Source organism: Pelodiscus sinensis, chromosome 2, assembly GCF_052426305.1.
Source record: "Pelodiscus sinensis isolate ZL-2025 chromosome 2, ASM5242630v1, whole genome shotgun sequence".
NCBI classification, from domain to species: Eukaryota; Metazoa; Chordata; order Testudines; family Trionychidae; genus Pelodiscus; species Pelodiscus sinensis.
Genome location: NC_143053.1, coordinates 184,214,133 through 184,240,629, shown reverse-complemented (window position 1 = coordinate 184,240,629; position 26,497 = coordinate 184,214,133). Strand labels below are relative to the sequence as shown.

At 43.3% G+C, this 26,497-nt stretch overlaps 1 protein-coding gene across 10 annotated transcripts in view; it reads right to left on the bottom strand.

Annotated features, from left to right (window-relative positions):
- The window catches only part of CAPN7 (calpain 7), a 51,511-nt gene extending 26,956 nt beyond the window's left edge, over positions 1-24,555 (bottom strand). The window contains exons 1-11 of one of the 10 annotated variants that reach the window (XM_075921937.2): positions 24,381-24,555; positions 22,101-22,205; positions 19,716-19,873; positions 17,272-17,339; positions 15,836-16,036; positions 12,382-12,468; positions 9,054-9,180; positions 6,347-6,432; positions 4,737-4,830; positions 2,567-2,713; positions 1,487-1,593 (exon numbers count right to left, since the gene is read on the bottom strand). In XM_075921937.2, coding sequence (XP_075778052.1) covers positions 1,487-1,593; positions 2,567-2,713; positions 4,737-4,830; positions 6,347-6,432; positions 9,054-9,180; positions 12,382-12,468; positions 15,836-16,036; positions 17,272-17,339; positions 19,716-19,873; positions 22,101-22,179 — 1,154 coding nt within the window. In that variant the 5' untranslated portion in view covers positions 22,180-22,205; positions 24,381-24,555. Of the gene's footprint in view, positions 1-1,486; positions 1,594-2,566; positions 2,714-4,736; positions 4,831-6,346; positions 6,433-9,053; positions 9,181-12,381; positions 12,469-15,835; positions 16,037-17,271; positions 17,340-19,674; positions 19,874-22,100; positions 22,210-24,380 lie in introns of those variants that run through there. The other 9 variants (XM_075921940.2, XM_089776605.1, XM_075921936.2 and 6 more) reach the window with 9 other exon arrangements.
- Positions 24,556-26,497: the final 1,942 nt, after the last annotated feature.

The following is a 26,497-nucleotide window of genomic DNA, read 5'->3' as shown; positions in this document are numbered from 1 at the left end:
GGTCATAAGTGCATGTTAATCTTTTTTGAAGGATACAAATTATTCATAAAAATTCAATAAAAGAAAGTAATTGTTATTAGGGATGTAAAATTTTGATTAATTGGCTAATCAAAGAGTTTATCAACTATTTGCACCAACTGCATCAAGGCACCTCCTCCACTTCAAAGGTGGAGGTGCTGCGAGGAGCAGAGGGCCAGTGGGGGACTCAACCAGTGCTTCAAAGCAGCAGTGCTGCACGGAGCCCAGCGTCAGGCTCCACATGACATTTCAAAGTGACAGCACCACATGGAGCCCAGGGTCAGTGCAGCTGTGTTTCCCAGTGGTCTTTCCCCAGGCGCCACACAGCGCTGATGCTCTGAAGCACCCCTTCCTCTTCCCCCCCCCTCCTTGCTGCCTCTTTCTGATAGAGGAAACATGGGGGGCGGGGGGGAAGAGGGCAAAGCAACTACACAACTAGTCCTTCACATTCCTAATTGTTATTTATCAATATTTAAGATGAGACTCTAATAGGAAAATTACTGGCATCATGAAAACAACATGGTAGATCCAATTTTACTCTGATATCACTTTTTATAGATGCTCAGCAAAATAAATCTTCTACCCACCAGAACGAGTAGCCTCAAAGGATCAATCACTATGTACAAACAAATTCATAAGTCTCTGCATTTATGATCTTGGGGGCAAATGTTCTAAGAACCAGAGGTGAAAAGCACACGCTTTCATATTTTCACACCAGTCTATGCACAAAAATGCTTGTTTAGTATCAGGGAAGGACTGTAGTGTCTGAAAATTTAGCCCCCATGCCTAAATACAGAGAAACTGATCAGAAGAGTGACTGTCAATCTACTGGAAGGTCACAAATCTACTGAAGAACATGTGAGATCTTTCATCAGGTACATGTTTGCTTGTTTTAATGTTTTGGCCAAGCGGATATCCCATTCTATCACCTTGGTGCTCTGCCTTCCTTGTCAATGAGAAGAAAGTGGTTGGCTAAATAAGACTTTTATTAATATGGGGATGGAAATAAGACTACCACCTGTAGCTGAAAAAACCTGTGCTCCATGCTGCATCATTGGAAAAATCTAAATCTAGTCTGTGGGAGGCCACTAACTTCTACTCCCCTTTTCTCCAGAGGTGCCTTCCACTGTCTCCCCATACTGCAGTGAATAGGGAAGAGGAACTACTATTTAGATTTTTAAATTGGAGTTCTACTGGAAATGGGAATTCAGTTTTCCACCTATTAACAGAGCTCCCATGTTTCTCCATTAGCCTGTTGACAAAGTCATTCCTTTGTTCCTCCAGTGGATTTCCTAGGACGGGGCAGAGAGGGGCTATGAATGATCATATGTACTTGGACCACATCCTTGCCTTGAGATGTAGTGACAAAGACCTATCACATGCTATATCTATCTCTTTAGTATAATTAAGGCATCTATTTCACTGACAGTTTCTTCTGTCACTAGGAAAAGGAAGAACAAGTTTTTACCTCTGATAGAGCATTCGGAAAGAACTATCTTTGTTGAAAGACTGATTGTCTGAGTGCATAGCAATCCTTTCAGGTATCCAGCCAGTCAATGCATGGAGGTCAATGTTCTGAAATGCAAGCATATTTGGTCATAAAAGACACATTAAGCTATCTCTCATTTGCGTGTATTGTACACAGAGCTATTCTGCACCAGTCCAGCACATATGAGCGCTACTGTTCATTAGACAAGGCTCTACCTGGGCATAAGAAAATGGTTCTCTCACACAAGTGGCTTAATAATCCAGTCTTGTGTACTGGTGTCTGTTTAAAGTACAGTTATTAGTGTTCTAGATTAGGTTGCAAATCTCCAGCACTCTCAAGAATGAGGTCCCAAAAGGAGCCTCACAAATCCTGCCACAAACTGCACTGTCAATAATTTGTTTTTAATCTAGCTTGTCTGCAAGATACAGCTAGCTTTACATGGTGAAAAGGCCTGCATAATAAAAACTACTTTAATTTCACTAGCTCTGTTGCACTTTCAAGCACAGTATGAGGCTTCACTCCCCGAAAGATACTTCAACAAAATGATCTTTTTTTCTATTCCCTCTCCCAGATAAGCAGGACTATGACAGCTCAAAGAAATGCTTCCCAACATGTCTAAGGCCATTACTGACAGATAGGCCTTGGACAACAGTGCAGGCATTTGGAAATTCTTCTTTGATCATGCAAAGGAGGAAAGATAGGTACGTCTACACAGCAGCGTTATTTCAGATTAACATAGGGAGTGTCTACATAACAAGACATTATTTTGAAATAACGTCAAGCTGGAGGACTTCTTACTCCGACTCCGGTAGCCCTCACTTTACGAGGAGTAAGGGAAGCTGGAGGAAGAGTGTTCTTCCTTAGACTTTCTGCTGCGTAGACAGTGCCAAAAGCTGAATTAAGTTATTTTGAGTTCAGCTACGCAATCAACGTAGCTGAAGTTGCATAGCTTAATTTGAGTTTTGCCCTGATATGTAGATGTGCCCGTACTGTCAAGAGCTGTAGTTTCTATGTTTTATTAAAACCAAAGCTAGAAGTCAAATTGTTCTTCCAACTCACAGAATTTGATCCAGGAAAATCATATCCACCCATGACCTTCATGTAAGCTTTTTCTATCAAGGACACCCACAATTCACTTTTATTGTTGGAATAAGAGCAGAGGAGCTCTCCTTTGTGATCTACAGGTAACTGGTCGTCTATTATCACCTGAGCAAAATAAGCAAACAGAAATCATCATAAAGGTGATAATCCAAACATTTTACACTTTTCTTTAAAGGAAAAACACTCTTAGAAACTCATTCTATTTCATAGAGCTCTGTCAGACTGAGGAAACGGAACACTGTTTCCCGACAAACACAGCAATTCCTAACAGCAGTCTACCCTAGGAGATAAAGCACTGAACTGGGATTAGGAGAGCTGGATTCTATTTCAAGCTCTGCCACTGGTAGGCTCAGTGACTGTGGACAAGTCACATCACTCTGTGCCTCACTTTCTCCATCTGCAACGTGGGGATAACACTGAGCAACTTTGTAAAGCCATTTGAGAGCTACTCATGAAAAGGCCTATACAGGCAGTCCCCGAGTTACGCGGATCCGACTTATGCCGGATCCGCAGTTACAAACGGGGCTTTTCTTGCCCCAGAGGACGCGAGTGGCGGGACGCCCAGATGCGCCGCCCGCGTCCTCCAGGGCGAGAAAAGCTGCTCCGCGTCTCCCTGGTCTGCTGGGGGGGAGTGGGGAGAGGGCGCAGCTAGTGCGCCCCCCCTCCCCCTCCAGCAGACCACGCTTTTCTTGCCTACGACGCCTGGGGTAGAGCAGCTGGAGCGCTGCCGGATTGGTCCCGCAGCGCCACTCCTCAGCGCTACTGGACCAACCCGGCAGCACCCCAGCTGCTCTGCCCCAGGCGTCCCCAAGTCAGCCGCTGCTGAAACTGACCAGCGGCTGACTACAGGAAGCCTGAGGAAGAGTTGCTCTGCCCTGGGCTTCCTGGAATCAGCCACTGATCAGTTTCAGCAGCGGCTGACTTGGGGACACCTGGGGTAGAGCTGCTGGGGTGCTGCTGGGTTGGTCCCCGCAGCGCTGAGGTGACCTACCCGACAGCGCCCCAGCTGCTCTGTCCCAGGTGTCCAGATTCAGCCGCTGTTGAAACTGATCAGCGGCTGATTCCAGGAAGCCCAGGGCACAGCAACTCTGCCTCGGGCTTCCTGTAGTCAGCCACCGGTCAGTTTCAGCAGCGGCTGAATCTGGACGCCAGTTCCGACTTACATACAAATTCAACTTAAGAACAAACGTACAGTCCCTATCTTGTACGTAACCCGGGGACTGCCTGTATAACATCTAAGTATTATTTAATATATAGAAAAGTCTAACAAACCCCCTTCACCCAGTTAATTAGAAACACAAATAGTTATTTGTCCAAAGGAAGGACAGCATCCGACACCGTCACCTCTGCTATCTCCAGTGGTTTTTATTCCTCACTGTTGTTGGTTTTTCCTTTTCTCAAAACAATAATCCACATAGTGGCGGTTTTGAAATGAGTAAAATATCTTTTTTTAAAATTAGGCAGAATAGCACGTGAGTTTTTACTCCAGAAATGGTCTGTAATGGCTCCACAAAGAAAAGCTCAGCCTCATCTTGACACTAAGCTGTTATTGGTGCAGATCGTTAATGAAGCACAGACACACAGCCCAACCCCACAACTTGCATGAGAGTAACCTTACTGTCTTGAGCGGTCCCAGTCACTTCAATGGGACTCATTCATGTAAGGAAGGATATTTACATGCATGCATTAGCCTACTAGCATTCAATACCAGCTGGCAAAGGGCTCCTTGCTATGTAAAACTGGCCTGACCAGCTCAACACACCTCACACACTACAAACATGTCATGTAATGTATCACTGGAAAACAAGTAACTCACTGACCCTTAATATTCTTGTGCAATGTAAGTATGGTGAACCTACAAACATGTATATAAAGCAGGGAAGTAAAGGCATAGCCCTTTAAATGTGTAACTGATGCTTATCAGTGACCCAAACTGGTTACATGTAGCTCCCAGAGAGCCGGCTGCTGCCCTGCACTCCTGCCTCTGTACCAGCAGCTTACGTGGGCAGCCCCACAACTCACATTTGAAACCCCTGATCTAGAATCCTTAGAAATTAAACACAGATTCATAATAAAACAAAATGAGCTTTCAAGTATGATTCAAATAATCATATTTGAAGTTACTTACTTTTCTAGGGACACCATTGATATGAAGTTTTACCATGTACTTTCCACATGGATTATACTCTGGTTCACCTTTTTTATTCTGAGGATAAATTATGCTATTAGAAAAAGAAAAAAAAAATGCAATGTAACTGAACAACGTGCTGCATGTATACATACTGTATGATTTTTTTAAAAAGTGTTACATTAATTTGATCTATTTTGGGAATTTAAAAATGCATGTCACCATTTTAAATTATTTGAATTTCTATGTAAAGTAATCTCTCAGAGCATGAGAGATTTAACTATTTTCTTGTTTTAATTTATATTTCAAACAAGATCTGCATACATCAGTCTCTCACCCACTCAACTAGTTATTCACAACCAAACAAAAGAAATGCATTCTAGTATATATTTTACTGTTCAAGCAATGTTATATAGCTTTCTAAATATATACAATGTTTCTATGCATTGCAAATCAAAGACCATTAGTAAAGAAGTTAAGAGAGCAATGCCCACGGGATAAGGTACTAAGAGACAATAAACTGCATTACTTTGGGCAAAAATTTGCTAAAAATAATTTATTAAAACATGTCAAAAAACTCGAGCCCAGATCACACAGTGGGCCCTATGTGGCAGATTGCTAAGCCCAATGGAGATCATAACAAGATCAGCACTTTAGCTAACAATATTACCTCAATTCTATGTAACATTAATGCTGAAGCAAATGTAGTACCTATTGTACAGCAGTTAGCAAAGAAAAAAAGTGAAAACATGAATGAAGCATGATTAAGGAAGGGAAAAGTAAAGTGAGATAAAAAAACCAGAACAGCCAAGTTTTCCAAATATGGATGTTTAAAAGTAGGGTACAAAAACCATATTCAGCATCTAATAGAAAGTGGTTTCATTTTTTGAAGTGCTGAACCTCACAAATTCCCATGAAGTCAACAGGAACAGCTGAAGCTCACCTTTAAAAATAGAGACATGTTTATTCATGTGCCCAAATATGAATTGAAGAACCTAACTTTAGCAGATTGATTCAAGATTTTCAAACCTAACATACAATTTTGACTTTCTACAAAATGTAGTCTCTCATCCCTGGTCTACACTAGGGAGTTGTTTAGAAATAACCCCCATGATTTTGAAATGAGCAGAGCATCCACACTACCAAGCCCATTATTTCGAAATAACAGGCTGGTTATTTCAAAATAACTCCTGCTTTCCTTGGGGAATAATGCTAATTTTGAAGTAGTTTCAAAGTACTGATAATGTGGATGCTCCACTGCTGCTATTTCGAATAACTACTCCCCAGTGCTTCATAGAGCTCTAAGTTGAGGTAGCACGTCCACGTTAAAGGAGCCTACCTCGGACTAATTTTGAGACTTCCCTGTAGTGTGGACATGCTATTTTGAAATAGTTATTTCTGGGATTATTATTTTGAAATAATTTTTTAGTGTAAACATGCCCTCAGATACATACAAACACATATATATGTTTGTGTGTGAGCTTAACATAAACCCAAGTTAAGTCGTCACATCCATCATCCAGCCTTCTATCTGTTATAGCTAACGTTACGATACAGGCTTAAAACATGATACATAAATGACAAGATTTTCAATAGGAACTGCTATTCACCTTGTAATCAACTTTTTGTTGAATCGTCTCTCATAAGCTGCGCTGATAGCTAGCGATGCCACGAAAGAACAATCCGATACTATTGTCTAGGAGCAAAACACACTAGAATGAGGGTTGAACAGTTATTAATACTTACACAGGAAAAGTTCAATTAGAAGTGCTTCCAACAATTGAAAGGACTTCTGAACCAAGAGACAAAGACACGCCCAAAGGTTTAGGGAAACCTGTTTCTTCAAAACTAAAATCAACAGGGTGTGTCTAGACTTTCCAGTAAGTGATGCAGAAAGTGTCTATATAGCAGGTTTGGTGAAGACATGCTAAATCAATCTATTTGTGTACTCCCACCTCCTCAAAAAGCACAAGGGAAGTTGACGGGAGACTTGCCCGTTGACACAGTGTAAACCAGCCTTCAAACAGAGAAAAGAAGTTAACTAGATGAGAACCAGAGACAGATGCTTACTAAATGTCCAGTGAGAACAAGGGGGGGGGAACCTCTTTCGATTTCAGGTTCTGACCCAGAGTCCTCTATGTGGCTTAATATTAGAACTTTTTATATATAGTTGTGCCACAGAAACCTCCACCACGCTCAATGATCTAACTTTGGTTTCCATTTAAGTGGCCTAAATTTAAATTTACCCGCACAGAATCTTGTTAATCATTTGTCAGGTCTAGTAGTTTTTTCTGTCATCAGACTGGAAATGGAACAACAACACAGATATTCGGACTTGTAGAGTAAAAACCGCCAATTACAAAACTCCAAGTATCTCAATGTAAAGTTATCTCTTTGGTAAAGGAGAAAAATAACTTAAGTTGCCACTAATCTTCCTCAAAAGGGTTAAAAAATACATATCAAATTAAAGACAGTTTACTTATTACATGTTTTAATTAGGGCTGGCAAGCAATAAAAAATTGTAATTAATCACATGATTAAAAATTAATCATGATTAATTGCACTGTTAAACAATAAGACAACTCCAGCTGACCCCGGGCTTTGTGCTGCACTGCCCCGCCCCTTTGAAATGCAGCACCCTATGGAAACACCTGCAATTTACGTGCATTAATTTTTTTAATGCATTAATTCTGCCCTGCGTTAATTGCAGGCGTTAACGTGCATTAATTCACAGCCCTAGTTGTAATAAGTAATTGTAATATGTGACTGTTAGTAGGAGCCAAATTTGCCCCTTTCCCCCCCCTATTCTTAAATCCATAGAAGCACTGGAAAGAGATTAAAGCTAGCTGAATGGTGGACCCTGCCATCTTGTGGCTGATGGCAGGATAGAACACATTTGGTCATGCTAGACAGGGCATGCTCTGAAACTCACCTTACAATGGCTTTTTGGAGCAGCAGTATGTGCCCCCTCATGTATAGCAACAAACACTGATTTTAATTCTTGCTGTTAATTTATCAGATCTCCCTTCCATAGAAGTTAGCGTGCTCTGCCCATGGTCCAGTTTTGCCCCATGCTTTTCACAGCTAACAAATCAGCGACTCTTGATTCCCAAAGTTCTGAAGAAGGCAGCTGTCTTGTGTCTATAATAGGCTGCTCACTGAAGTACCTCACTGCCTAATGTAGTTCAAACTATACTCTTTGGATATGGTGATCTAAAATGTATAATAGTCACGTTTTCCATTTCTTCCTAAATTTTCCCTCTGTTTATTCATATACTCATAATAAAGTAAGATGGTCAAACAATTAAAAATCACAATCATGAGATTAAAAATGGTCGCAATTACAGTTTCATTTGCACCGTTAAACAATAAACCATTTAAATGTTTTATAAATACAACCAGGGCTTGACAAACCGTGGCAAAAATCTACTCGCTAGCCCCACATTGCGCATGTGCCAGACCCGCATTGCACATGCGCGCGCCGCCACTGCACGGGGCGACCGGCTGAAATCTACTCACCACGGGCGAGTAGATACACTGATTTGTCGAGCCCTGAATATGACATTGTATTTTCATTGTAAAAAGGAAAAAGATTCAGCTGAAACAAATATTGTAGTACCATCTCTTTATTGTCAAAGTGCAACTTACTAATAATAAATTTTTAAAAATATAACTGCACTCAAAAAAGGGGGACATACGATTTTTTTAACATACCTAGTACATAAATAGTTTACAATGTCTACTTTAACATGTGAAAATCTGTTCTAATTTTCAAATGACATTGTAAATGAGAAATAGACAGCATTACTCCCATAACTGTAAACAAACTTGTTTGTCTGAACAATTGACTGAGTACGAAGTAGGATTAAGTAGACTTGTGAGATGCATTAAAATATTTCTTGTGTTTCTTTTTACGGTGCAAATATTTGTAAATCAAATTCATATGAAGTGAATATTACACTTTGTATTATAATTGAAATCAACATTTGAAAATGTGGAAAAAAACATTTTTAAATACTCATAATAATTATAAATTGATATTCTATTATTGCTTAATGCAATGAATCACCATTTAAAAATCTAGTTAATTTGCTTTCCGTTAATCATATACATTAGCTAATAATTAATAATCCTATCAAAGTAAAATGGCCTATAGTGAAATCAAATATAGATCTCAGAAGAGGACAAAGTGAACATCTCCACATTCCAGGTTTTTAAACAAGCAACCCAACATTATTTAAAAAAAAAAAAAACCTGAACTCACTATGCAATTATCAGAATAGCTATTGTAAAAATTTCATTTTAGAAACAACTTACCTGCTTTATGCTGAAACTTGACACAGTATAAATCATTGTAGGGTTATTTGTTAGGTCATCTGGCCGCACCCACTTGGCAAATATTTCCTTTTGTTTGGGTGACAATGGTAACTTGCCACATTTATCTCTGGTTTTAAAAAAAATAATTAAAAATAGTTCAAATCAACCAAAGACAGCTCAGAAACAAATTTCCCATGTATATCCCATTTTATTTTTAGCAACCACAGACATTATTCAACAAGGCCATTACCCCATAAGTGGGCGAAAGACTATGGGCATGTCTACACTACAGAGTTATCTTGAAATAACAAGGTGAGTGTCCACACAGCAAGTCCATTATTTGAAATTATTTTGAAATAATGGCTTCTTATTTTGAAATAACCACCCCATATTCTATGAGGAACACCACCTATTTTGAAATAGGGTTAGTATGAACGTTCACCTGCTTCCTAGGGTGCTAAGTCAAGGTAGCGCATCCACATTAACAAAGCCTGCCTCGGACTAATTTCTAGGCTTCTCTATTGTGTGGATGTGCTACTTTGAAGTAAGTTATTTTGAAATAACTCCCAAAATAACTATTTTAAAATAGCCTGGTAGTGTATACATAGCTTACATGAAAATGCTAAATGCCTTTTTTGTTCCATTAGGGACTGTCTTTGTAAACTAATGAAAGATGGGAGTGATTACAGAGGACTGTAAGAGGGAAAAATACAGTGCTAATCTATAAAAAGGGGGTATAAAACCAACCCTAGGGAATTATAGACCAGTTAGCCTAGCTTCAATACCCAGAAAGATAATGGAGCAAATCATCGAGAAATCAATTTGCAAACAACAAAGATAATAAGGTGAGAAATAAGAGTCAACATGAATATGTTACAAACAAGTCATGTCCAATCAACCCAAAAGCATTAACAAATTGCCTAAGGAGATTCTGGAATTTCCACCCAAAGCTTTTAAGAAAAGACGCAACAAATATCCTGGTAGAAATGGTCTAGTTATTATGTAGTTCTGACTTGAGTATAGGAGTCTGGGCTAGGTGACCTGTTGAGGTTCCTTTCCAGTCGTACACATCTGTGATTCTATGACATGTAAATACAGTTATAAAGTAGTCTAAGTTAATAGCCTTGTAAAGCTAGTAATAATTTGGAACATATCATATAATATAAAATACTAAATATTTTGACCTTTTTCCCCAGGTAAAACCAAATGGGAGAGGGGAATTCCAAAAGCCATCTTTAACGAGAAAGATAAATTGTTTGTTTTGGTCACTAGTATTGAACCAGCAGGTGAAGAAGTTTATGCGATGCTATTCCACTCTGGTTCTGGCAGGTTGCAATATATTAGACTGCAACTCATAATTCACCATCTCCCCATATTGTCATTGAACTTTACATTTATAAATCTTCCAACAGCTTCACATTACTGAACTAAAAGCAGTGTTCATCTCTGCTGCGGTCTCCTCTCCCAAGGAAGTCACCTGAGTCCCAGGTTCCTGCTTTCATAATAATATTAATACCCAGCTCTTACACAACACGCTTTATCAGTAGACCCCCAAGCGCTTTACAAGTAGGTTATTACCACTATCCCCATTTTACAGGTGGAGAAACAGATGCATAGAGGGGTGAAATGACTTGCCTAATGTCATCCAGAATGCTACATGCAGAATCAAAAATAGAAGCTAGGCCTCCTAAGTCCAAGTTCAGTGCTCTACCCATTAACCCACACTTCCATTTCTACTCTGAAGAGAAACTAAAGCTGTCCTCTGAAATTATGTGGAGAAGATATCAGGCTTACACAAAAACACCCCTCTCTCCAATCCAGGTCCAAAATTATGGAAGCACAACTAAATAAGACAAGGTGAAAAAACAAAGTACAGTGGGATCAGAATGCATGGAGTAGCACCAGGCTCAAACAGTACGAAGAAGGGCCAGGATTTTCAATTACAGGCAGTCCCCGACTTACGCGGATCCGACTCTTGTCGGATCCGCAGTTACCAACGAGGCTTTTCTCGCCCCGGAGGACACGGACAGCGGGACCTCGCGGTCCTGCCGCCCGTGTACTCCAGGGCGAGAAAAGCTGCTCCGCGTCTCCCTGGTCTGCAGACCAGGAAGACGCAGAGCAAAGCCGCGGAGGGGCTGGGGCAGCGGGGCAGCCCCAGCCCCTCCGCGGCTTTGCAAAGCCTCGGGGGAAGCTGGCAGCGGGACAGCCCAGGCGCGCCTGGGCTGCCCCGCTGCCCGAGCCCCTCCGCGGCTTTGCTCCTCGTCTTCCTGGAGACCCCCCAGCAGACCAGGGAGACACGGAGCAAAGCTGGGGAGGATTTGGGCGGGACTGCGGCACATCTCCGCTGTCCGGGTTTCCCTGGTCTGCTGGGGGGCGCAGCTAGTGCGCCCCCCAGCAGACCAGGCTTTTCTCGCCTGGGGTAGAGCAGCTGGGGCTGCTGGGTTGGTCCTCGGCGCTACTGGACCAACTGGGCAGCACCCCAGCTGCTCTTCCCCAGGTGTCCCCAAGTCAGCCGCTGCTTAAACTGATCAGCGGCTGACTACAGGAAGCCCGAGGCAGAATTGCTCTGCCCCAGGCTTCCTGGAATCAGCCGCTGATCAGTTTCAGCAGCGGCTGACTTGGGGACACCTGGGACAGAGCAGCTGGGGTGCTGCCTGGTTAGTCCCCATAGCACCGTCCCTGCGGGGACCTACCCGGCAGCGCCCCAGCTGCTCTGTCCTAGGCGTCCAGATTCAGCTGCTGTTGAAACTGATCAGCGGCTGATTCCAGGCAGCCCAGGGCAGAGCAAATCTGCCTTGGGCTTCCTGTAGTCAGCCGCTGGTCAGTTTCAGCAGTGGCTGAATCTGGAAGCCAGTTCCGACTTACATACAAATTCAACTTAAGAACAAACCTACAGTCCCTATCTTGTACGTATCCCGGGGACTGCCTGTAATGGATAGTTTTTGGTTTCCAATCTGACATTTTAATGAGGCCTGATTTTCAGAGGCAAGAAATTCAGCACTTTCTGGAAGTCAGACTCAATTATGGTGTCTCCAGTGGGCACCCAGACTTGTAAGCACCCAAATATGTAGTCACTTTGAAAATCATAGCTGAGTTTTAAGCCAACTTCACATGCAACTCCTCAATTTTTGCTGTTACCACTCTTTTACTGTCAGATTAATTTGGTGTAAATGGCACATTCCTGTGGCTGGCAACAATTAAAGGCTGAATTACTACCTTTAATTACTACTTGAACAATTTGGAGTTTTGGGAAAGAAAAAAAAAAAAAGACACAGAAAAATGGAGAAAAATGAAGCAAAAGTAACTAGAGTAACTGATGTTCACTTACGAAAATGGCACTGGAAAGGCAAAACGCTCCCGCAGGTCAACGCTCATGAATGGGACATACTCAATGCCATTTATCTTTGATGTCTTTCTGCACGCAATAAAATGAAAATATGATTGTAAATTTCAAAGTGGTAACTTTAATGTTCAGAACTATTTGGTTTTATCATATTCCAGAGCACAAGACCAAGGAAATAACAATGAAGGTAAGGAAAAAAAAGAATTCAAGAAATGATGCACTGGTGACATTATGCCTCAAACAAGGAATAATTACAAGTTCTACATCTCTAAAGACGGAGTACTTACTGGGCTAGGCACCAATCTTCCAAAGATATGCACAATAGCAGACCAACAGCCCTCTAGAGGTACAATGATCTGCTGTCTGCACATCTATAGCACTGAGGCCCAAGACCTTAAAATACATGATTATTTAAAAATACTTTCAATTATGTCTTTACATTCCTGTTTTCACACAGTTATTTCACTGAAAAGCGCATCCCAAACTAACAATGGATATGGCACTTTTAAGTGACTATAATTTCATATTCATTCACTTTTGATCAGTTAGTCAAATAGCAAAGGTACAAATGACAACACTGGATATAAGTATATGTGCAAAGATATAGTCAAGTGCAGACAGAACTATAAATCAGGGCTATTTTAGATCAGGAAGAATCAAGAAATATGTACAAATCAGATGTGATCATAACAAGTTTCAGTGACAACTACGGAACAATAGGTAGTCAAAAAACATTTTCTAAAACAAAAGATAAGATCTAAAGCAATTTGAATTTCTCTATGAAGCTTAAAAAAGGTTTATATTTCACAAGTACAGGCAGTCCCCGGGTTACGTACAAGATAGGGACTGTAGGTTTGTTCTTAAGTTGAATCTGTATGTAAGTCGGAACTGGCGTCCAGATTCAGACACTGCTGAAACTGACCGCCAGTTCTGACTTACATACAGAATCAACTTAAGAACCCCAGGCGTCCCCAAGTCAGCTGCTGCTGAAACTGATCAGCAGCTGATTCCAGGAAGCCCGGGGCAGAGCAACTCTGCCTGGGGCTTCCTGTAGTCAGCGCTGGTCAGTTTCAGCAGAAGCTGACTTGGGGACGCCTGGGGCAGAGCAGCTGGGGTGCTGCTGGGTTGCTCTAGTAGCGCCGCTCCTGGGTGCTACTGGACCAACCTAGCAGCACCCCATCTGCTCTGCCCCAGGCGTCCTGATTCAGCCGCTGCTGAAACTGACCAGCAGCGGCTGAATCAGGACCTGGGGCAGAGCAGCTGGGGTGCTGCCGGGTTGGTCCAGTAGTGCCCAGAGCGGGCGCTGCAGGACCAATCGGCAGCGCCCCAGCTGCTCTGCCCCAGAGTCCAAAACAAAAGCCTGGTCTGCTGGGGGGGGGGGGGGGGAGCACACTAGCTGCCCCCCCTCCCCAGCAGACCAGGGACACGGGGAGCAGAGCCTCTGAGGCTTTGCTCTGGCAAAGCCTCAGAGGCGAGGGACCCCGCCGCGGCTGCGGCTTCAGTCCGGGAGCCTGTGGTCTGCTGGGGACGGTCCCCAGCAGACCACAGGCTCACGGACTGAAGCCGCAGCCGCGGGGGGTCCCGCGCCTCTGAGGCTTTGCCAGAGCAAAGCCTCAGAGGCGCGGGGAACCGCCGCTGCTGCCGCTTCAATCTGGGTGCCTGTGGTCTGCTGGGGACGGTCCCCAGCAGACCACAGGCACCCAGATTGAAGCGGCAGCAGTGGCGGTTCCCCGCGCCTCTGAGGCTTTGCTCTGGCAAAGCCTCAGAAGCGCGGGAACCCGCCCGGTGCCCCTGGTCTGCTGGAGACGGTCTCCAGCAGACCAGGGGCACCGGAGCAGCTTACCAACGGGGCTTTCTCGCCCCGACTTCCGGGGCGAGAAAGCCCCGTTCGTAAGTGCGGATCCGACGTAAGTCGGATCCGCGTAAGTCGGGGACTGCCTGTATCAGTCTCAATTAAAAAAGCAAACTTGTTTTTAAAAGGAAACGTGTTCATACAACTGCATAACTTTTCCTGTGCAAACATTTATGATCCAAAGCTCATTGAAACCAGTGGAAAGAATCTCATTGTTCTCAGTGGATTTTTAGATCAGGGTTTAAGTTTTTAGGATTCAATCCTGCTCAGTGCTAGGCACTGCTAACTTTGACTTAAGTCTTACACTCTAGTATCTTTTTGACAATGAAAGCAGAATACCTGTCTGGACAGCATCCTTTGGAAGGATTTTTCTACATTGCACTGCCCCACAGTTTGGACTTTGGAGATATGAATAGCAGCATCCAAAGTGCTATGCTGTGACTCTCTCATGAGACTGCTGTGGGTGCTAACTAAAAAGTTCCTGGTTCATGTTAATGCAAGCCTCTTCCAACTAGACTACATTAACAAAAGGAGGGTTCTTTTAATTTGCACATACGGCATCCACCCAGAAGAGTTACAGTGCAGAATTGTAGTCTTATTCCAGAAGTCCACACTGTGGGTCACTATAGACAGAACGTAAGATGCATTTGATGGAGTTTTCAATATTTATAATTTGAACTTGGGATATTATCTATTAATTGTTGAACACCAAAGCATGTACAATTTACGTGTCTGATCCTACTCCCATCAATGTCAAACGCAAGGAATGGGCCCCAAGGCTCAATCCTACAAAAGGTTAAACATCCTTAATTCCCACTGAAGTCCATTTTAGTTGAGATAACGAGGATTTTTGCAGCTCACAGGATCAGGCCCATAGATAATACACTCATTCAGGTAAGAAATGTTTGGCATCTATGTTTTATATTGCACTAAAAAAAAAAATCAATAAACTAAGATAATAGAAAGAAATTAGAAGAATTCTCTATAAAATACACCTTACAAAGAATGCTGTCTGAGTCATCTGTGTTCACTTACAAAGATTTATTGGCATGTGAGAGAGCTTCCAGATATAGTAGAACCTCAGAGTTACAATCTGACCAGTCAGCCACTCTTCATTTCAAACTGGAAATAATATAATCAGGCAGCAGCGGTGAATTAAAAAAACAAAAAAAAACAAAACCACCACCTTAGTTCCCAACAGTACATACTGTGTAAAATGTCAAGTACTAAAATAAAAAATGCTGCTTTGCCTGTATTTTTTCTGCATAATGATGTTTCAAAGCTGTATTAAGCCAATATTCAGTTGTAAGCTTTTAAAGAACAATAATATTTTGTTCAAAGCTACAAACATTTCAAAATTATGAAAAAGCTCCATTCCCAATGTGTACGTAACTCTGAGGTTCTACTGTACTCTGGTAATTAATGCGTGCTATAGAAATATTTCTCCTACCTCCTTAAAAACCAACAAAATTAAACCAAAACCATCCAGCCCTCATTCCCCTCACAAAACCCAATTTGTCTCAATCCAGTGTTCTGCACTAGATTTACATGGATAATAAACTTAGGGAAAATTGGACCCGATCTTACCTGAGCACTTCAATCTCTTCTGCAGTATATCTCTGACCATGAGATTCACTGGCTTGCACTGCTTTGACTGTCTGTGGTTTATCATTCAAGGAAAAATCAGGACCCAATGGGAAGAACATTCTGACTGGCTGATTTGGTTTAGCTGCAGTTTGTTTGTCTTTCTGAGATGACTTTGACTTAGATTCTTTCAGTGCCTCTGCTCTAAAAAAAAATATTTTAGGATTATTGTATGGTTTAATTTTTAATTGCTTGTTCGTTCTTTTATGTAATTATGATTGTCAAACAAAATCATCTATTTTGCTCTTGCTACAGAATCCACTCCATTTAGAGGAGAAATGCCAGCATCTCCCTCTACTTTCCACTGTTCTAAGGACGGCAAAAAATACTACAAAAGTAATTTGCTTATAAAACAATTGAGGCATAATTAATTTTCAAGTTTCTGTCCCTTTTAAAATTATGCTACTTGGAGGATGTGTGAGAGAATGTATGTTTTGGAAACCACACATTAAAATAAAAATCAAATAAGATGTTCACTATTCACGTGGATATGAAGAGACTTAATTTATCACGTTGAGCTGGACATGCGTGTAGAAGTAATACCCGCAAGAATTCAACACACTATACAACACCATATTTTACACTGATTTACACAACATTATTCTGGATTCATACCTGTATAACAGAGATTGGAATCTAGCCCAGTAAATCAACTAGAGATTGAATAGCTTTACTCCAGCATTCTCTGTTCTGGCATGATTTTAAGTTGGACACGTCTATGATAAGAAGTGGACATCCAGCTAAGTTTCCTGCCATCCTATCAAGTTTGTTTACAGCCCCCAGTCCTGGCTCTCAAGTGTTCTGTGCTGTTATTTAGCTCTCATTTACTCCAAATGTCTTCTAAGAGCCCAGTAAGCAATGGAAATGTTGGTAATGCTGTTTGACAATACTGGCCTCCTGAGGTTCAGCAAATTCTCTGGTTTGGCACTGATCAGTGCTGAGGGTGCCGTACTAGAGAGGTTCAACCTATATACATACTGATATACATACAGATTAAAGGGTTTGATTTTCTCCTGCATCAAAGCTCCACTCTGTGCAAGAGAGAGGTTGAATCCATGCTGGCTTGACCCCAACATCAGAGTAGTCTAAGTGCTGCTCCAGTTTACATTGCTGGAGACCTAACTGACCTAGTATCAGCAGAGAACTGACTTCATGAAACTCCACTCTTGTCCTGTCCTCTACCTACTCCAGCATATCACCAGACCCCTGGAGCAGTAGACATAGGAGCGGCTTCTGTCAGTTTTATGCCAGTGGGGAGCTCTCTTACTTTGTGCTACCTGAGCAACACAAAATGGTCAGAATGGACCAGAGAACTTAACCCAAAGTATGCATTGTAACTTGTTACCAATGGTTTGCGTGAGTATTTTGTAATTACTCACCTATCCAGTGCTTTTCGAGCCAGCTGTCTGAGTTTTGATTGAAGGACTGCATCTGAAGTTTCATTAGCCTTAACAGAAAAAAAAAATAGCCAGTATCGTAAACGTTATCTGTCAACGTAATTCAAAATGTACAAGTCACACTTCCAAATATCCACTATTTATTATTCCCCTACACACTTTAACCTCAGAATTCCTCCCAATTTGTCTTTTTGGAAACTAGTCAATACTTCCTACATGGAGATTTAAAAAAAATGCAAAACTTCACATACAAAGATAAATAAACCTGCTTCCTCATTATAGTGGGTATGCAGAGTGTGTTAGATTGCAAGGTACTGTTTTAAATTTTTCAGCACAGGAAGCACTGAATTCACACCGAATGCTGAAGAGAAATAAGTTAAAATCTACAGAGGGAAAACACAGTTAAAAATATCACATTAAAACATTAATTTGAGCATATCCCTTCAAGTTTTCCTACTGAATTTTTGACACTCTCCCTCCCCAAATCAGAGAAACATACGACAAAAATTAAAGAAAGCAGAAGACTTTCTTCCATTTTTTAAAAACTCTTCGTTTCCATTTTTCCCAGCTGGAAGGGGCTTGGAATAGACCTAGTGAAGGTTGTGGGTGGGGTAGAGAGCAAGGTAGAAGAGACCCTGGGAGAAGCAAGGAATGGAATTATCAGGCTGGAACAGATGATGGTTTCCTGCATATGGCCGGGTAGAGGAACAGGTTGGTTTCTCCACCTGGACATGGTAGGCAATAAGTTCTACAGCTAAGGAACTAGACAGAACCACTGCAGCTAAGAGAGTGAAGGGATGGCTTATATGGACTGTGTTACAGAGGGAGAAAGGAACCTTTTCGCACTGTCTGTAATGCCAAAAGCATAAAACCATCACCTTGCTAAAGCAACAGATTGCCCAAGGTGAAGGGAAACTTGGGCACCAATTGCATCTAATGAGACACCCACATGAGAAGAATGGTTAAAAATGATATTAACTGTACGCACAATATTTAACCTCAAGATATATAGCACAGCATGGTAACAAGAGAGAGCAGGATCCAGCAAAGAAAAAGAGATATACAGTAAAACCTGTGTTTTCTGGCACACCCGGAATTTAGGGGGGTATCGGTAACCTAAAAATTCTGGTTATCTGAGGCGGGGATGGGAGCCGTGCAGGATGAGGCCTGTTTTGGGGTGGGGGGGTGGGGGAGAGAAACGTGTAAGCCGGGGAAGCAGGAGGCAGAGATGGAGGGGGAGGCATGCTGTCAGGAGCCACAATGCTTGCTGCTTCCTTCCGGCTGCCGTTCGCCCCTCCCCTAGGAGTGTGCTGCACGCTCGTCTGAGGAGCAGCCTGGCACTTAAAGGGACACTTTCCTTTCCTTTTTTTTTTTTTTTTTTTTTTTGCTCTTCCCAGTGTCAGAAATTTGCCAGTTTCTACTGTTTTTCAGATGCTTAAGTTTTGGAGAGCACAGGTTTTACTGTCTGATGAATACCCACTGAAGCAGAAAGAGCTCAGGGTCAACAAATCAAAGGGGAAAAAAATTAGACTTTGATTTGACCCTGATCCTGCAAACCCAAACGCAAGTGTTAAACTTCACAGCTTATGCAGTCCCTTTAACTTCAGTGGAACTGTTTAGCTAAGTGAGAGTCAGGCCCATGCATAAGCATTTGCAAGATTCAGACCAAATGTTTTAAAATATTATGTAAATATTATCTTGAGAATTAATATTGTTACCCTCCCAATATATCACATTACAAAGAATGGGCAGAAGAAGAAGATAATCCGACTTGGTGGAGTTACATCATGATGGTGAGCTCTTCCTCAAATGAGTTAGTTTTGGCTACTGGACTTAGTATGAAAAAAGCAGTACCTGTACAGTAATATTATTTAGTAACACTTACATATTAAAAGTAATTAAGAAATTATTTTTTCTATTTTAATTGGGATTAATTTGTACAGTTTTAATGTCATAAAGGATTAGTAAAAATATGTAAGAATACTTAAGTGTTACTTAAAAATGGCCTTTACTGCATTGGATAGAGGTTTTTTTTAACTATTAGTTTGGACCATCTTCTTGGGAGAAGAATTAAGCTCTAAACTCTTGCAGCTTTCTATTGGCCTCAGGTTATAGATTTCGAAAGAACATTCCAGTAAACTTACACACTTTGTATACACAACATTTTTAAAAGAAAGCCACATTTCAATTTTACACTGTTGAAGAACAGTGTAGGATCAAGTGATTGTAGCCAATGCAGGCAAAGTATTTTTCAATGAGATGTAGAGAACAGAAGGCAAATAAAACACCAAAAATAAAAATAAATAAAAAATAAAAATACAGGTACTACATTTTTAAGCCAGCCTTTAAAGATCAGTTGCCTGTGCAAATGGAAGAATTTCTTACCAAAACATAATTCCACCAAGTTAACTTGTAGCATAACATACTGTTTTCAAACAGAGATCCACTGCTTCTGTGTACAGTTCTATAGCTTCTTCTGCATTGCCTTTATCATCTTCATCAAAAGCCTGTGTAACCAGGAAATGGGCACGCTCCAGGTCCAATTGCTGTTTTGACTTCAAAGGATCAGTGTTCTGAGACTGAACTACAGTTAAAAAAAATACAGTAATTTCACTAGCTGTGGTGGTAATTTGGGTTGAAAAATCTTTACAAAGTGAACCTCCTAAATCTGGGACTCTCTGGTTCAGCAACATCTTGAGTCCAACAGCAGGGAGACCCAGTCTGGGCAGACAGCAGCAGGGCCACCGGCGAGCCCCATCCTCATGAAGCCCTGGCCAGGTGGGGCAGCAATGGGACCACTGGTAAGCCCCATCTGGGTGGGGGACAAACGGGACTGGTGGTAACTGGCAAGCCCCATCCCTAGGGAGCCCTGGCTGGGTGGGAGACAAAAAGGGCAGGAGCTCAGTGGGTTTAGTGCAGAGCCAGTTGCAGGGAGGGGCAATGTGCTCAGAAGCCGAGGGTAGGGGGCCTTCCCTGACCCAGAAAATTGCCTCATTTATGACTAGTCAGGAGCCAGACCAGGGAGGTCTCATGGGCAAGCAAGAACACAATGGTCACATAGCTTATGTCTGCTCAAGGTCCAGAAACCACTATAAACAACCTGACAGATTTTAAGCTAAAAGACATAATACAGGCAGTCCCCGGGGTTACATACAAGATAGGGACTGTAGGTTTGTTCTTAAGTTGAATCTGTATGTAAGTCGGAACTGGCGTCCAGATTCAGCCGCTGCTGAAACTGACCGGCAGTTCTGACTTACATACAGATTCAACTTAAGAACCCCAAGCATCCCCAAGTCAGCTGCTGCTGAAACTGATCAGCGGCTGATTCCAGGAAGCCCGGGGCAGAGCAACTCTGCCTCGGGCTTCCTGTAGTCAGCGCTGGTCAGTTTCAGCAGCAGCTGACTTGGGGACGCCTGGGGCAGAGCAGCTGGGGTGCTGCCGGGTTGGTCCAGTAGTGCCCAGAGCGGCGCTGTGGGACCAACCGGCAGCGCCCCAGCTGCTCTGCCCCAGGGTCCACAACGAAAGCCTGGTCTGCTGGGGACCGTCTCCAGCAGACCAGGGGCACCGGGAGCAAAGCCTCAGAGGCGCGGCACCCCACCGCTGCTGCGGCTTTGCTCCCGGTGCCCCTGGTCTGCTGGGGACCGTGCCCAGCAGACCAGGGACACCGGGAGCAAAGCCGCAGCCGCGGCAGGGTCCCGCGCCTCTGAGGCTTTGCCAGAGCAAAGCCTCAGAGGCGTGAGACCCCTCCGCCTCCCTGGCTTTGCTCCCTGGACGGTCCCCAGCAGGCATGGGGTACCCGGAGCAGCTTTTCTCGCCCCGGAGGTCGAGGTGGCGGGACCGCTGCGCTCTGGGCAGTCCCGCTGCCTGCGAGCTCCGGGGCGAGAAAGCCCCATTCGTAAGTGCGGATCCGACATAAGTCGGATCCGCGTAACTGGAGGACTGCCTGTACATGAAAGGAACAACATAGGAACTTGAGACATGTTACCTCAGGATACTGTAAATTTGAAATAAAATATGAATATAGTTAACTTGAATATTATATTTGGATAAAGTGTTTTCTATAAAATATGGTGGGAGCCTGTACTTCTTGTGGAATAAACTCCTATTGAGATAAATGAACCTCATAAGACTCAGTGGAAGTTGTGTGGCATAGTCCCACACATCAATTGTACAATGAAATCGCAGATAGACCCCAGTGGCCCCTGGGTATGCCGTGGTGGCCCTTGGAGGTGGGGGTACATGGCGCTATAGACTGACCCTTTGTTGGCATCACTCCCTCAGCTTCCATTGGCCATAGTTCCCTGTGCTGTCCAATAGGAGCTATGGATGCAGTGCTGGCAGGCAGGAGCAGCAGGCCCAAAGCCCTTCCTCCGCTCCTCCCATGGAAGCGGTGTGAAGCAGGAACAGATAGGGACTTGAGAACCTGCCTTGATGGTAGCCCCACTATACCACCAGAGATTGCAATCTAGCAGGAAAGTCCCAGGATCAACCAGGATCAATTGCAATGGACCAGTTGGTGACCACTGATCTTGTTTTGCACTACGGAAAAACAATTTTCACATTTACCATGAGAAAAGTGCTCCACTTCCTTGTGCAAGAAAATTTAGAAGTCTACCTGTGTTAATATGAAATAAGTCCCCCCCCCCTTCCCAAAAAAGCGTTATTTGTGATATCTTAGCACTCAGCTTACTCGTGTGTTGAGGATTCTGGATATCAGGTGACCTATAATAATTCAATTATATGGTTGACAGGACAATACCTTGTCATACTCAATGGATCTAAGATATATCATTAGAAAGTTCTTCACCAACCTGCTGAATACAGAGCTTGAACTCTCTCCAAGTATTCATTTATCTTCTCTTGAATATTTTCCAAGTTTGAGCCTGCCATTTCAGCATAAATCAAAGCTTGCGCAGCTTCCTAGGGGAAAGTCAACATGTAATAAACATGCCTGATTCATGAAGAAATCCTTCCTGCAATACTGGGTTCTAAGCTTGCAATGAGCTCTATGCATATGGGCCCCTGTGCCCTCAATGACTTCAAGGAGGATCTGCCTGCACAAAACATGTCTGAATCACAACCAAGGCCTCTGTTTCTTTTCCTTCCACTAAATATTTTAGCACGAGGTAACCTGCAAATTCAGAATGAACTTCTTGAGATTTAATATAGCCATATCCTAGGCCCTTGTATACTGGATTGAAGCATTAGCTTAACCAAATAGATTTTTTTTTAATCAACCTAACTGAACTATCACAAACACATCCACACTTAAATCAATGAAAACTTTAGCCCAAGTCATTAAAGCCCTGGTCCTTAAAGATATTATGTGCCACTGAAGCCAAGTCTCCCACCACCTAAAAAAAAAGAAAAAAAAAAAGACGCCTATCCATTCAATACTCAATTATCTGTATTATTTAATGATGCTTAGTTATCTTTATATAAGTGGAGACTCAGGGGAAAAGAATAATGTACTAGAACAGAACTAAACTAGAACTTGCCACTTCAGCATAATCCAAATAATTCAGAGGAAGTGATGCCTAGCAGCTGTGGCTGAAGACTAGAGTCCAGGATTTTATTCTTAGAGCCATCAATGTGGTGTGAGACCGTAGGTAGATCATGTAAGCAGTCCATGCTAACCTCACACAAATGTACATACACTTGGCATTAAAACAGAGACTGCATAGTGCAATCAACTTTGTAAAATGCTGCTAGATGAAAGGCTCTATAAGTGCCAAGAATCATTATATGGGAACATACAAATAGTATATCATTTGAAATCATTCCCTTTCATGACCTTGCATTGGGGCTTCACTAGTTTGGTGGTTACTGTTTTATCATAAACAATATAGTTAAGACTGATTGCTGCTGTGTACTTAATAGCCTAAATCTGTTCACTTACAGTTTTCTAGCATACTCTGGTCTCAGATCTCTTATGCTATAAACAGATACATATTCCCGCTTCAGTACAGCACAGACCCAAAGGAAAAATGAGTTAGGGAGAGGAGAGCAGTGAAATGGTACCAGAAAAAGGAAAGAAAAATATTGCATTTCTCTCCCTGTTACAACGAGATCACATTAAGATTCCTGACGTGCAATAGTAAGGTAAAGTTTCTGTGGGCTGGAACTCCCTCGACTCCCCATTTATAAGTAGCTTCCTGATGACAAGTCAACCAGTTTCAAAATACACAGGCAGATTATTAGTAGCTACAGTCTAAAAATAACCAGGGAAACCATATTTCTGAACTTGTACTTACAGATACAAGTTAGCCAGATGTATCACCCTTAGGCTAAGCACGGGGACCTTTTTTGGGTCAGTGGCTACTGACCCACAGAAAAAAATGAGTCGAAGGTTAAAAAAAAGACAACCCCTTATTGATATGGTCCCCCTGCTAAGAAGCAGAAAGACATTCCAAGCCTCAAGGGCCAAATCCAGCCCCCCCCCCCCCCCCCAGGCCTCAGACAAATGTCTCCAAGTAATCATAGAATAATAGGACTGGAAGGGACTTCGAGAGGTCATCGAGTCCAGCCCCCCGCCCTCAAGGCAGGACCAAGCTCCGTCTACACCAACCCTGACAGGTGTCTATCTAACCTGTTCTTAAATATCTCCAGAGAGGTCTGCACCTCAAACCGCAGGTTAGAAAAACGGGTGGGGATGAAATAAAGACACTTCCCCCCCTCTCTAAGCAGATCAGAAGATGTTCAACACTCACTGCTCCATTGGATGGGGGACAGGAGTGGAAACAAACAGCCATGGGATCCGGATAACTCAGCTTCCCTAAGGTGCCATTTTACACCTCACCCCCTGCATTCAGGGAGAAGCCCCCGCGAAGCAGCCGCCTAAGCCCCTTCCATGGCCGCCTGGCAGCCCAGGTGATTTTCCAACAATCCCCAACGCCCGCTGCCAGGGGCAGCCCGCGGGCTGGGGGAGGCGCCTCCCAGAGTGAGCGGGACCCCGATGGGCGCAGCCTGTGCGGGGTCGGGGGGCACCCATGCCACAGACGGGCGCACCGGGGGAGGGGGCTCCCGGCTTGGGAGGCGTTGGGGGTCCTGCTGCCACGCCGGGGGGGGGCGGCGCGAGGGGGCTCCGGTACCTTGTAATACAACGTCGCCTCCTGGTAGCGCCCGCCCTGGTCTCGCTGCACCGCCAGCTGCGCGAACTTCACCGCGTCCAGCTCCAGCGCCGCCAAGTCCATGGCCGGACCCGCGTTCGCGCCCTTCTTCCGCTTCCGCCCTGCGCCGCGCCCGGCGGCCTGGCGCGGAACCCGGCGCGGCCTCGCGCACGCGCACTCGAGGCGGTTTCGGTTTCTCCGGGAAGAGGGCTGGGCTGCGCGTGCCCGGGGACGGAGGCCGGGGAGGTGCCTGGTCTCTCCGCGGGCGGCCCCGCCCAGACAGAGCCGGTCTGGTGCGCGTGCGGCGGGCGTAGGCTGCGTTCCACCCCGTGTGACATGCGCGGCGGGTGCTCTGCTGCTGAGCCGCTGGCTGCTAGCCCGCGCGGGGTGGCCCCGGGCCCCTACCTGCTGCGGGGCCCCTGTATTCGAAGCTTGTGTCCAAGTCAGGGCTGCCAACATTTATTTTGCGGGGTACAAAGTGAAGAGTTGAAATATTCGTCAGCAAATTACACATCAGGGCTCATATACTCATTCTGCGGAATCCTTATAAATGATCTAAATGGGAGAATTTTGGTCAGATTTTTTTTATCCAGGCCCAGAGTCCCTCTGCTTGGCTGTTTATATGTGACACTTCCTAGGTCTCAACACTAAGGGTACATCTACACTGCAATAATACTCTGGTATCCCAAAATGTCGTTGCAGTGTAGATGTACCCTTAGGTTACGTCTACACGGGCCCCTTTTCCGGAAGGGGCATGTAAATTTCATGAGTCGCAGTAGGGAAATGCGCGGGGGATTTAAATATCCCCCGCGGCATTTAAATAAAAATGTCTGCCGCTTTTTTCCGGCTTTTAAAAAAGCCGGAAAAGAGCGTCTACACTGGCCCCGATCCTCCGGAAAAAGTGCCCTTTTCCGGAGGATCTTATTCCTACTTCAAAGTATAAGATCCTCCGGAATAAGATCCTCCGGAAAAGGGCACTTTTTCCGGAGGATCGGGGCCAGTGTAGACGCTCTTTTCCGGCTTTTTTAAAAGCCGGAAAAAAGCGGCGGACATTTTTATTTAAATGCCGCGGGGGATATTTAAATCCCCCGCGCATTTCCCTACTACGACTCATGAAATTTACATGCCCCTTCTGGAAAAGGGGCCAGTGTAGACGAGCCCTTAGTGTTGAGACCTAGGAAGTGTCACATATAAACAGCCAAGCAGAGGGACTCTGGGCCTGGATAAAAAAATCTGACCAAAATTCTCACATTTTTATCATTTATAAGGATTCCACAGAATGAGTATATGAGCCCTGATGTGTAATTTGCTGAAGAATATTTCAACTCTTAACTTTGTACACCGCACCTAGACAGTCATGATTGTGATCGCATGAAAATATGTAGATGCATGTAATTCCTAAAATAATGTCTTCCACTTAGAGTTTGTCTTGTCCAGTGATCAATGTTCCCTCTAATTTTTTCCATCCATGTATGGAATACATTTTATATGCATGGAAGCATGTGTGGATGTGCACCACCAGTAGAAATATTCTGCCTGTTTTGGTGCTCTGATAATTAGCTGGGTGGCATTTGAATCTCTCCTGGGTAGCTACCCAAGTGCTCAGGGAACACAGCCAGTAACCAAATATGTTATCCAGCTGACCACCTAGAACGTTGCTGTGAACAAAGCACACAGTTGTCAGCATTGTCTGATTAATACAAAGTTTATAATTTTAGGCAACTTAAGGTCCTTCCTTTGACTTTTTCTTCTTTGATCATACTTCGTATGAGTTTCCCTACTTATTAAATGTTAGTTTTCTTCAGCTAGTAATTGAATTATCCAGTAATAGCAGTTTAATGTGATCAAAAGTTATCAAAATAATTGATGAGGGCAGCACTATTTTTGGTGCATGTTTTTTAATTTCTGGAAATGTTAATAAAATGCAGGTTCAACTGAACCCCTAATCTTGTTAAATAGGAAATAATTACTGCAAAGGAGAAAACTTCTTACAGGATAATGCAATTTATAAGTAACTGCTCCAAAATGATTTATACTGGCAGGTGGCTAAGAAGAAAAATAGTAATAGTTAAGAGTATACACTACAACTCATTTGACCA